Source organism: Astyanax mexicanus, chromosome 23 (genome assembly GCF_023375975.1).
Source record: "Astyanax mexicanus isolate ESR-SI-001 chromosome 23, AstMex3_surface, whole genome shotgun sequence".
In the NCBI taxonomy this organism is placed as follows: Eukaryota; Metazoa; Chordata; class Actinopteri; order Characiformes; family Acestrorhamphidae; genus Astyanax; species Astyanax mexicanus.
The window spans coordinates 19,426,102-19,439,304 of NC_064430.1; the positions used below are offsets into that span (position 1 = coordinate 19,426,102).

The window sequence follows — 13,203 nt, forward strand, 5'->3', positions numbered from 1 at the left end:
GCAGGCAATGCTGAGTCTGCCTGTTAATCCCTTCATACAGAGGCACTACGTGTGTGTGCGTGTGTGTGTGTGTGTGTGTGTTCATACAGGGATTAGGTGACCTATATGTGGGAAAGGCCAGACAGCAGGAGAGAGGGCAGCCTTGTTGGTCTCGGCTGAGTTAGGGCACATCAGTGTGGGCTTAAAATCCAAACAATCCCCCCTCTATCAGAAACCCCATCTAAATCCTGGAGCTCATATATCACACACACACACACACACACACACACACACACCACACTATTCGCACACTGTATACACCATTCACACACTATAAACACTATACACACACCATAAACACTATACACACCCTGTATACACTATACACACTGTATACACTATACACACACTATTAAACACTATACACACACTATAAACACTATACACACACTGTATACACTATACACACACTATATACACTATACACAGAGTATAAACACTATACACACACTATATACACTATACACACACCATAAACACTATACACACCCTGTATACACTATACACACACTGTATACACTATACACACACTATAAACACTATACACACACTATAAACACTATACACACACTGTATACACTATACACACACTGTATACACTATACATACACTGTTCACACTGTAAACACACTATAAACACTATACACACACTGTAAACTCTATACACACACTGTAAACACTATACACACACTGTGAACATTACACACACACTGTAAACACTATACACATAGTATAAACACTATACACGCACAGTTAATACTATACACACACTGTAAACACTATACACACACTGTAAACACTATAAACACACTGTAAACACTATAAACACACTGTAAACACTATAAACACACTGTAAAGACTGTACACACACTGTAAACACTATGCACAGACTGTGAACATTACACACACACACACTGTAAACACTATACACACACTATAAACACTATACACACACTATAAACACTATACACACTGTAAACACTATACACACTGTGAACATTACACACACACTATAAACACTATACACACACTATAAACACTATACACACACTGTATACACTATACACACACTGTATACACTATACATACACTGTATACACTATACATACACTGTTCACACTGTAAACACACTGTAAACACTATACGCACACTGTATACACTATACACACACTATAAACACTATACACACTGTGAACATTACACACACACTGTAAACACTATACACACATCCTAAACACTATAAACACATTATAAACACTATGCTACCCCAGATCTAGGAGGTTGTACATCATGTTAAACAGTCCACCCTTAATGTGGTGCCACAGTGTGATCACATGATCGTAGTGATTTGCATGTTTACTCTTACATAGATAAACATGAGATGAAAGATAACTATCTTTTTACTAGGTTCAAAGGTTGTCAGTGAGTTTATAAGCCAGTGTCGCATGCAGAGGAATTTAGAGCAGTTCAGCTTCAATTCACAGCGTAGCTCTCTAGGAACAGCGAGTTCTCCAGGAACATGTCTAAACAAGAGTATAAACTGCTTAGCGACAAGTTCTTTACCTACAAAGGCATGGTGTTCCCTATAGATGAGGAACATGACCAAAGCCCAGAGTACTTCGACAGTTTGCTGGACTTTAAGATCAGGGATGATGATGTCTTTGTGGTCACTTTCCCTAAATCCGGTAAGTGGGATATCTGTTTTTCGTGGGGTTCAGTACTACTGGTTCTGATTGTGTGTTAAACAGGACCAAAACCTTGTACATTGCACAGAAACGTTCAGCTTTCAGTAACGTGTCCAGTGATTAACTGTGACCAATTGTGATCTGGCAACTCATTATCTCCAGACCAACTGCTGCAAACTGCGAGACTTTTTTACACTATAAATCATAACGAATTATAAAGCACGCTGTCAATAGTATGGCCAGCACCTCAGTAAGGAAAGTAGCTATTGGCTGTCCTAAAAGTCGCTAGAAGTTGCTAAATGACGTCATCGCCTACTTTGCATAATATATGTTTTCTTAAGTTTTTTTCATGTTTAATGATGAGGAGCTAGCTTGATGTTTAGCTTTTCACAAAGAGGCAGACACTGTGGACGAGGTGAATGAGAATGCAACACTAGCTATTAATAAACCTCTATTTTCTGGTCTTTTTTTCATACACAAGGATTATAAAGCGCATCATGCGACACTAGTAGGAACAGGGGTGTCAGCATGTTTTTCTTCTAATTAAGCTAAGCTAAGTAAGATAAAAAAAATAGATTTATTTTAAAGTCAAATGAGCTTTGGTTGTTAATCTACGCAGATTTCTCTCCAAAAAACTGTTTATTTGGGTGAGTAAAGCACTTTGTATATTTACAGTAAGCTTAGATTTCCAGATCTCCTGAGTACAGCAGCATTAGCATTAGCTGCTAACTGCTAACGATAGTCGTCCAACAGCGCTACACTGAGGAACCCTGAGTTTTCCGGTAAGCCAGGGCGATATTAGCTATCAGTTTGTCCCATGTAGCTTGTTTTAACATGGAAAACATGCAGACTACAGGCCAATAATACTCACCTCTGAATGGCGAAGGAGCTATTGTTAAGCGTGGCTAGCGGCAATGCTAATGCCGCTAATATGTCCACTAATGTTCACATAATTTAAAATAGCTGAGTAATACTTGGAAATATTATTAAATCCCTACAAGCCCACCGCACTCCACAAAACCAGCAAGCTGATTTGCTGTTTCTCCTGAAAGGCAGAACTTTATCCTTGAACTGGCTTCGTGATTAGCTTTAAGAGATTTTTCATTTACAAAGCGGTATGTGGCCTGTTTCCTCACCAGAAATACAGCTGAGCTGAGCGAAACGATTCGGGTCCACTGGAAAATTAGTCGGGGCTAACCATCTAGAAAAAGTTCTGTACAGCCTATTGAAGACCCAATTTGATCAACAAACATTTCCTGTGACATTTGTATAGTGGATAGTTGCCTTCATGTGTGCACCTGCCATTCAGACAATCAATGTTCTGATGTTTACTGACAGACAGTCCAGTAAATGGATTATTACAGGGCTCCTTTCCACTCATATTTTGTGTATTACCTGTCCTAACATACACATTTTAGACTTGGACTCAGACTTGGAAAACACTAGAATACCCAGACTGGACAACTCTCCCCTTCTAGCTTCTGTTACTTTTGCTTGTCCTGATCTCTGGACTTCTCTACACTGACGTCTCTCTGCTCTGCTCTGATTTCTTTCTTATCATCTTTTTCAGATATAGATATAGATTGTCAGGAAGCACCCTGACCCGTGAATTGGAAAAGATTATACATTAATAACACCACAATTAAAACCACTGTAAATTAAGAACAGAGAGACTTATTGTACTCTAAAGGAATGTTTGAGCAGTGCATATTGTTATTAGACTTGAAGAAGGCATGATCACAAATGAATATGGCTGAAGAATTGTATAAAAGAATGATCTAAAGTGGTGTGAAAAAGTGTTTGCCCCTTGTTTTTTTTTTGCTTGTGTGTCACTCCTAAATATTATACATCATCAAACGAATTTAAATATTAGTCAAAGACAACACAAGTTAACACTAAATACGGTTTTATTAGGGTTTTTATTATTAAGGGAGATAGAAATCCAAACCTACATTTCCCTAAGTTCAATTTCTCTAGGCAAACCCAGGACTGATTACTGCCACACCTGTTCTCAAGAAAATAGAACCTGTCTGAACAAAGCAAAGTAAAACACAAGATACTCAAAAGCTCGGCATCATGCCAATATCCAAAGAAATTCAGGAACAAATGAAAAAGACATTAATTGAAATGTATCAGTCTGGAAAAGGTTATAAAGCCATTTCTAAAGTTTTAAAACTCTAGCGAAGCACAGTAAGAGCCATTATCCACAAATTGGGCTAACCAAAATTACCCCAAGAGTGCAGTGTTGACTCATCCAAGAGGTCACAAAAGAACCCAGAACAACATCCAAAGAACTGCAGGCCTCACTTGCCTCAGTTAAAGTCAGCGATCATGACTCCACCATAAACAAAGACAGCCTGCATGGCAGAGTGCCAAGACGAAAACCACTGCTGAGCAAAAAGAAACGTTAAAGCTCGTCTCAATTTTGCCAGAACACATCTTGATGATCCCAAAGAAAATTCTCTGTGGACATGGAAAAAAAAATAAGTGGGACTGGTGTATTTCACAGCTACAAAGGAACACATTTCAGCTGATAAAAAACTAATAGTTTTGGTTTTAGTGCCTTTTTAAAGAGAGAACACGAGGAAGACAACAAAACAGGCAGAAAAGCAGGAGAGGAACAGGAAGAACAAAAAACAAGACACAGAAGAGCTAAGGTGTAACACCTTATATATACTATATAGAGCATACAGAGTAAATCCTCATTTTACTTACCAACTAACTTTACACAATGATTCTCAAGCATTCGATTCTTTGTAGCGATTTACCTTTGCCACAGGAATAACTCTGGAGTGTCAACTAATTATTTATTCTTTTTCTCTTCCTGTCTTCCCTTAGGTACTGTATGGACACAGCGGATCATGACGCTCCTGTATGAGGAGGACTTCCCCGAGTTGAAGAACGAGATGACATATGAGCAGATGCCGTGGATAGAGTTTCTGAAAAAGGGAGAAGACTTCAACCTCCGTCGGTCACCCAGACTCTTCTGCTCCCACCTACAGCAGCAGCTATTGCCCCTCGGCCTGCAGGGCAAAGGCAAGGTCAGTCCATCTGCTGATGCATGGTTTGAAATAGAATGGTCAATGCCTAACCGCCCTATCGTACTCTCTGTGCAAGGAGCACTGTGTTAATTAGCATTGGAGTTTAAAAATAAATCTACACTGATGGGTCTGGTGGTCTAGAAGTGAGGTGTGTTCAGGTAAATATCTGGAGTGTTTCTATCCTGGCGGTGGAAAACACAGGTGCGCCACTGACCGATTTAATCCCTCACAACAGTCAACAGTCAGCCAGCCATTCAATGCACAAATCTAGCATTTAAAATAACATTGCTGTTCCCTTAAATTAGCTGTTGGCACACCTTTACAGTGTGAACGCACAGGTCAGTATATTCTGCTGAGACATATGATCAATTAAGAGAATTAGTACTTTTAGATTTTGTGTGTTTCGAGCTACTCGAGACTCAAGATCGGTATTTCTAATAAAGTGGCCAGTGGTGAAGCGTAAAAGTAAGTGTTACTATTAAAGTGGCTAGTGCTAAAGCACTAGCTATGTGTTTCTAAACAAAAGTGACCAGTGATAAAGCTCAAGGCACCCGTTTCTAATAATATGTCAATCTCTTCAATTCCAGATCATCTATGTCTACAGGAACCCCAAAGACATCATGACGTCATATTTCCACTTCACCCAGTTCATGAAGCAGATGGAGTGTCTGGAGTCGACCAATGACATGATGGAGAAATTCTTCAGCGGAAGGAGTCAGTCATTTCCTTTAATCAGTCTTCAGTATAGTGGAGTTATTTAGTGTGGTATTAAAAACGTAGTTTTATTTAGGTAATATTATATTTTAGTTATTAATTTTGTTCAACAGTAACATGATAGCAATATACAATGGTGTGAAAAAGTGTTTGCCCGTTCATGATTTCTTAATTTTTTGCATGTTTGTCGCTCTTAAATGTTTCAGATCAAACAAATTTAAATATTAGTTAAAGACAACGCAAGTAAACACAAAATGCAGTTTTTAAATGAAGATTTAAATCCAAACATACATGTTTGCTGCACCAGTTGAAACATCACTTAAATAGGACCTGCCTGACAAAGTAAAGTCCAGCAAAAGATACTCAAAAGCTAGACATCAGGCAGAGATCCAGAGAAATTCAGGAACAAATGAGCAAGAAAGTAATTGGGATCTTTCAGTCTGGAATAGGTTATAAAGCCACTTCTAATTTTTTGGGGCTCCAGTGAACCACAGTGGGAGTTATTGTACACAAATGGCGAAAACATGGAACAGTGGTGAACCTTTCCAGGAGTGGCCGGCTAACCAAAATTACCCCAAGAGCGCAGCGACACCTCATCCAAGAGGTCACAAAAGACAACAACATCCAAAGAACTACTTGTCTCAGTTAAGGTCAGCTTAATAATAAACACCTTCATTTAAAAAATGCATTTTGTGATAAGTTGTGTTGTCTTTGACTAATTTTTAAATTTATTTAATAATATAAAACATTTCAGAGAGACATGCAACATGCAAAAAATTGCTAAATAAAGTATCAAATTGTAATGCTATTCACAAGGAACACAAAGGTTATCAGGAACAAGAAATTATTAAACATTTAGACTGAAAAAGGCAAGATTTATACATAGAGTTATACAGAGAAGTAGTGTGTAATGCATGTGTAACAGACATGGAATGCATCATATATTGGTTGTTACTGGTGGGGTGCTGCTGGCAATGATTTGATGATTTGAACATGTGGTTAAACAGAGCCTATATGAATTAGCATTTCCTATATTTTCTTTGGTTTGTTCACCATTTTCTCCTGTGCAGTGTTGGGGGGCTCCTGGTTTGACCACATCAGAGGATGGTACACCAACAAGGACAAATACAACATTCTGTTTATTAGCTATGAAGAGATGATCAAGGTAAGAGTCATGTTTTACGGCTTAAATACATCAAGCCTCTCTGTTTCTGAATTAGTTTATCTGATTTTGCTATTTATAGGTGTATGTTACGGACAACACTTCTCTCACATTTTAAATAAAAATATTATCATTTAGAGCATTTATTTGCAAAAAAAAAGGAGAAACGGCTGAAATAACAAAAAAGATGCAGTGATTTCAGACCTCAAATAATGCAAAGAAAACAAGTTCATATTCATAAAGTTTTAAGAGTTCAGAAATCAATATTTGGTGGAATAACCCTGGTTTTTAATCACAGTTTTCGTGCATCTTGGGATGTTCCCCTCCACCAGTCTTACACACTGCTTTTGGATAACTTTATGCCTTTACTCCTGGTGCAAAAATTCAAGCAGTTCAGCTCGGTTTGATGGCTTGTGATCATCCAAAAACCAAGAGCTTTTTTCTGTCTTGTTTTTTCCAGAGCTGAACATAAGTTTTACATTTTTAACTGCATTACTGTAATAAAGTAACCTTTCAGTGATTTTAAAGTTTTTTGAGATGCACTAGTATACGTTGCTGTTTTTCAGGACCTGCGGGCTGTGGTGGTGAGGATTTGCAAGTTTGTGGGGAAGAATCTGTCGGACGCTGTCATCGACAGTGTGGTGGAGAAAACCAGCTTCAACTACATGAAGAAAGACTCTTTAGCCAACTACGAGTTCCTGCCTGAGGAAATCAAGATCCCCGGCAAAGGGGGATTCCTACGGAAAGGTGTGATTGCTACGATGGGTCCCTTAAAACTGCAGGGGGAATTAGTGAGCAGCTAGAGATCGCTAAAACAGGGCACTTTTTAAGTTCTTGTTTGAGATATGTTCTTCCATTGTTCCTTGCTAAAGTCTTCTAGTTCTGTGAGATTCCTGGGCCATCTTTTGTACACTCTTGAGGTCTTTTAACCCTTAGAACCCTACGGACGGATTTTCCATCCAAAGTCGCATCTGTGTTCTCAGCTTAATTACTCAGGAATCCTCTCACACATGAACATAATCCATATAAAATTAGAAAGGGCGGAACTTATTTTTTCTAAAATAAAAAAATAGTGATGACATCCCAGTGCGGTAAAGCATCTACAAGAGACCCATTGAGAAAAACACCTAATCAAATGAGATCTCCTACCCCAACCAATATTTAATATTTCAAACATATTTATATGATATTTCAATCAAACCAAATAATATCAGTACATGACTCAAAAGTGTCCACAGAAAAAGTGTGAAACTACCTGCTTTACTCAAACTAAAGCTAGGTATGGTGTGCACACTACTTTATGTAGTTTTTATTTTACCTGCACATTTTTACTAAGTAGTTAATTTGCGCTAAACATTTTTATTTATTTAGACTGAAAAGTTTTTGTGTTTGCATATAGTTTTCTTTGTGTGTCCTGATCAAAAGACTGAAATGCATAGGCTGCTCTGAGTGTCTTTAGGTTTTTAGTTTTTATCTACATGTATCCTAGAGGTGTGATTATCAAGAAAAATAAATCTTAATGTATTTTGTCACAGTAACAATTAATAAGCCATGTAATGAACTATCATCAATTTTCTTATGCTTTCAACTCATAAACACTCTAGTCTAACCATTTTTGAAAATATATCTTAGGTGTGAATATATTTATAGTCTGTACAAAAAAAAAAAAAAAAAAAACAGGCGCTTGGTAAAATTTTGACCAAAACATGGCCAGTTCCAGGAAAATATAACAATTCTGCTTCCTTTTACATTTTAAATTATTATATTTTTGAGCAGCCGTATGGCTTCTGGAGTAAAAGAGATCAGGGCATGTGACTGTCTGATATAATTACTGTATTATAAGACCTGAAAGAGGAATTGACAAAAACGAAGCATAAACACACCAAAACAGCCTAGAGTTCGAAGTAGTAAGGTCTATCCTATCGCTGTCCAATAAAAAAACATTTATCTCCAAAACAGAAATTTTACAGGATGGAGAAAAAACCTTGTAACGTTTAATGGAAGTCAATGTAAAAGGAGTTAATTTCAGGTCATTTTGAAAAGTTTCTATTGGTCCGTTCATTAAGAAATTTTGGCACAGTGTAAGGGACAGTTTGTCTGTTCAAATTATGTAGTAAACTAAAAATCGACAAAAAGGGAGATACTTGTGTTTCATTGGACAGCGATGATCTTCAGGTTTTCAATGGTGTTTAGATCAGGGAACAGTGAGCGGCATGGTAAAAACCTCTAGTATTCACATTTTGAGGTAGTCTAGTCTAGTTGATTTGTGGGGAAAATGAAAGGATTTTAGATGCACCAAATAGTCAGAAAAATACGGTAAGCCATGCAGTATTTCAGGTGTTATTTTGTCCCTTTATTTTAGTACAGGGTTGTTGTTGTTGTCCCATTGTCACGGCCTGGTCCTGTTTCTTGTCTGTTCTCATGTCTCTGTGTGATTTCCCCACATGACCTGTGCTCCTCTGTGTTTCTTCCCCAGTAATTTTCCATTACATGTGTCCCATTTGTAGCTCTGGCCTTACCCCAGGTGTTCATGTTTAGTGTGTGTTTCCTGTTTGTAAATATAGTCCTCCTGTGGCACTTTGTCCTCGTCTGTCTTTGCACTAACCTCTGTTGTTTGTCATTCCCGCGTTTGCTTTCTCGTTTGTCCACAGTCATCGTCCTAGGATCTTCCTTGTTTATTTCTGTATTTATTCCTCCTTGTTTATTTCTTGTTTATTCCTTTATTTATGTTCCTTACCCTGTTTAGTTTATTTCTATATTGTTTTAGTTCCTTTTTTGTTTGTTAGCCTCCTTGTTGTTCTTATTATTATCTGTCGTTTGTTTTGGTTTATTTCTTTGCAATTTATTTAAGAAATTTTCACATTACCTGCTTTTACGTCTGCCTCCCCGTCTTCCTGCCTGGCTTCCATGACACATTTTTGGTTTTAAGTTCTCCACACATTCTCTTTTGGTGTCAGGTCAGGACTGCATCCAGGCCAGTACAGTAACCATATTATCTTTTTCTTCTGCTGTTTTGTTGTTTGGGAATGGTGTGTATCAGCACAGTGTGTCAGTGCCTGATGTTATTGTGTTGTTGTTGTTGTGCTGCAGGTACGGTGGGAGACTGGAAGAACGCACTAACGGTGGCGCAGAACGAACACTTTGATCGTATTTTCAAGGAAAAAATGAAAGACAACTTGCTGAAATTTGTGTGGGACATCACTGAGCTAAAGGACTAAAATATCATCAATTTTAATAACAATATTACTCACAAACACACACCAATCAAGTGATCCTGTTAGCATGTTAGCATGTAGATGTTTGTGCTGGTTAGTTCATTACATTCACTCACAGAATCACAGATAATGAGAATATAAATACTGTACACTGGATATACAGCAAATAAAACTACGACATCGTAGCAACCTCTTGGAATACCACCACAACATCTCCCTGGAACACCACAGATAACACCTGTCATAGCAACTGCTTATAGCCATATTGCCTGTATTAACATATATAATAGATAAAACCCTGGATTGTGGCATGAAAATAACTGATTGTTTTTAAGTAACTAAATAAATAAAGCAACATCATTTGGTTCCCTTTGGTTCACTTTATGCATTACATTGTTATGTCACATGGGTGGAGTAATGAGCTGCATTTACATCATATCAGAAAAAAATATTGTAATTACAAGATAAGTACAGATCAATGCCACCGCATGAGTTTTGATAAGCACAGCCTTTACAAGTTTATGGGGCATGTGAACATAAAAACATAAATTTAACAGCAACTGTAGTCTGTTTTCAAATGGTTTACCCTAGTCTCCACATTAATAAATCAGACATATACATGCTATTGATATTTCTTTACAACCAAATCACATGTCTGTGCAAAACAGAAAAAATGTAAGAGTAGCACATATTTTAAAATGCATTATGTGCATTTCCTAGTATGCAGCATCAACGTTAAAAGGCTCTTAGTTTTTGGGTGAAAAATAGCTACAGTCTCCTTCAAAAGTATTGGAACAGTAAGGTAAATCCATTTGTTTCTGCTGTACACAAAAAAAAATGGGTTTAATATTAAAAGATTAATATGACACAAAAGAACAACATTTTAGCTTTTATTTCCAGGCATTTACATCTGTTTCTTGTGAGCAAAAATATTGGAACATGTGACTCTCAGATGTGTTTTATTGACCAGATGTTTCCTGGTACATTAATTATTCAAACAACAAACTTTTTCTGTGCAGACGGTGCGTTTATAATTAACTAACATGAAAAAGAGAGCTCACTATGAGTGAAAAACAAGAAACTGTGAAGCTAAGAGAAGATGGAACACTAATCAGAGCCATTGCTTACATATTGTTCATAGCCAGAACAACAGTATGGAATGTCCTGAAGAAGAAAGTCGTCACTGGTGTACTAAACAACATGTGATGAACAGGTTGACCAAGGAAAATCACAACTGTTCATGACAGAAACATTGTGAGTTCTGTAAAGAAAGATCCTAAAATAAATGTTATTGGCATCAGCAACAACCTCCAGAGGGCAGGAGTGAAGGTATTACAATCTACTGCTCACAGAAGACTTAATAAACAAAAATACAGTGGTGTCCCCAGAAAAGAAAACCACTACTTAGCAATAAGGATAGGAAGACCAGCCTGAAATTCTCCAAGAAGTACAGAGAAAAAGCCTGTGGACTGATTTTGGACTGATAAGACAAACATTTGCCAGTGTGATGAAAAGACTTAAAGCTCATGACAGTGGGTCACAGATGTGATGCAGTTAATGCAAGTGAAGGATTTGCAACTAAATATTAAGTTAAAGATTTGCTTACTGGAAGCGCCGTGTGCAGTGTCAGGTGATCGCGTGAGTGTGTGATGTCAAAGTGAGGTGCATTCTGGGGATCGTAGTCCGGAGGCTGGAAATCGAAGGTAGAGCTGAGTGCAGGAGAGACAAATACATCCAGAATTTCACAGCTAAGGTCCCTACTTCCACCAAGCGCACATTACACCTCACCTTCTTACCCAAGCTCTCCATGGTGTCTCCTTAATATTCTTCACTCATTTCAACACAAATTTGCTTTACAAAAAGTTTCGCAATTGTTTTGCATTTGCTTTTTTTAAGTAAATTTAATTTCAGATAAGTAACTTCAACTCTGTCTCAAGACTTAAATGATACATAGAGTAAATAAGTGAACTGAAATTTAGTCAATCCTTTCTTTTAGTAAATTTTACTTCATTTATTTTTGCTGATTCAATCCTTTCTTTTATTAAACTTTACTTATTAAGAGAGTGTAATATGTGTGTTTTAACTAAAAATATTTAAATTTCAGGAATTGTATAATTGCATAAATTATGTGAGTAATATTGTATAAAAATTCGTCGGATAGTCGAACCTCGGATACAGGAGGAGCAGTGTGGTTTTCGTCCTGGCCGTGGAACACTGGATCAGCTCTATACCCTCAGCAGGGTCTTGGAGGGGTCATGGGAGTTCGCCCAACCAGTCTACATGTGTTTTGTGGACTTGGAGAAGGCGTTCGATCGTGTCCCTCGGGGAGTCTTGTGGGGGGTACTCCGGGAGTATGGGGTACCGGGCCCTTTGATACGGGCTGTCAGGTCCCTGTATGACCGGTGTCAGAGCTTGGTCCGCATTGCCGGCAGTAAGTCGGACTCGTTTCCAGTGAGGGTTGGACTCCGCCAAGGTTGCCCTCTGTCACCGATTCTGTTCATAACTTTTATGGATAGAATTTCTAGGCGCAGCCAAGGTGTTGAGGGGATCCGTTTTGGTGGCCTTGGGATAGCATCTCTGCTTTTTGCAGATGATGTGGTCTTATTGGCTTCATCAGCTCGTGATCTACAACTCGCACTGGAGCAGTTCGCAGCCGAGTGTGAAATGGCCGGGATGAGAATCAGCGCCTCCAAGTCCGAGGCCATGGTCCTGAGCCGGAAAAGGGTAGAATGCCTTCTCCGGGTTGGGGAGGAGATCCTGCCTCAAGTGGAGGAGTTTAAGTATCTTGGGGTCTTGTTCACGAATGAGGGAAAGATGGAGCGGGAGATCGACAGACGGATCGGTGCTGCGTCAGCAGTCATGCGGGCGCTGTACGGGTCCGTCGTGGTGAAGAGAGAGCTGAGCCAAAAAGCAAAGCTCTCGGTTTACCAGTCGATCTACGTTCCTACCCTCATCTATGGTCATGAGCTTTGGGTCATGACCGAAAGAACGAGATCACGGATACAAGCGGCCGAAATGGGTTTCCTCCGCAGGGTGTCTGGGCTCTCCCTTAGAGATAGGGTGAGGAGCTCAGTCATCCGGGAGGGACTCAGAGTAGAGCCGCTGCTTCTCCACATCGAGAGGAGCCAGTTGAGGTGGCTTGGGCATCTGATTAGGATGCCTCCTGGACGCCTCCCTGGTGAGGTGTTTCGGGCACGTCCCACCGGGAGGAGGCCCAGGGGAAGACCCAGGACACGCTGGAGGGACTATGTCTCTCGGTTGGCCTGGGAACGCCTTGGAATTCCCCCGGACGAGCTGGCCCAAGTGGCTGGGGAGAGGGAAGTCTGGGTTTCCCTGCTTAGGCTGCT

The 13,203-nt window shown here is 39.1% G+C and overlaps 1 protein-coding gene across 1 annotated transcript; it reads left to right on the forward strand.

Moving 5' to 3' along the window:
• Positions 1–1,435: 1,435 nt before the first annotated feature.
• LOC103035020 (amine sulfotransferase) lies at positions 1,436–10,216 on the forward strand. The gene is made up of 6 exons (XM_022668182.2): positions 1,436–1,724; positions 4,563–4,765; positions 5,353–5,479; positions 6,550–6,644; positions 7,208–7,388; positions 9,732–10,216. Exons 1-6 carry the CDS (start codon positions 1,559–1,561, stop codon positions 9,857–9,859), a joined length of 900 nt encoding a protein of 299 aa, XP_022523903.2. The 5' UTR covers positions 1,436–1,558; the 3' UTR covers positions 9,860–10,216.
• The last annotated feature ends 2,987 nt before the right edge of the window (positions 10,217–13,203 follow it).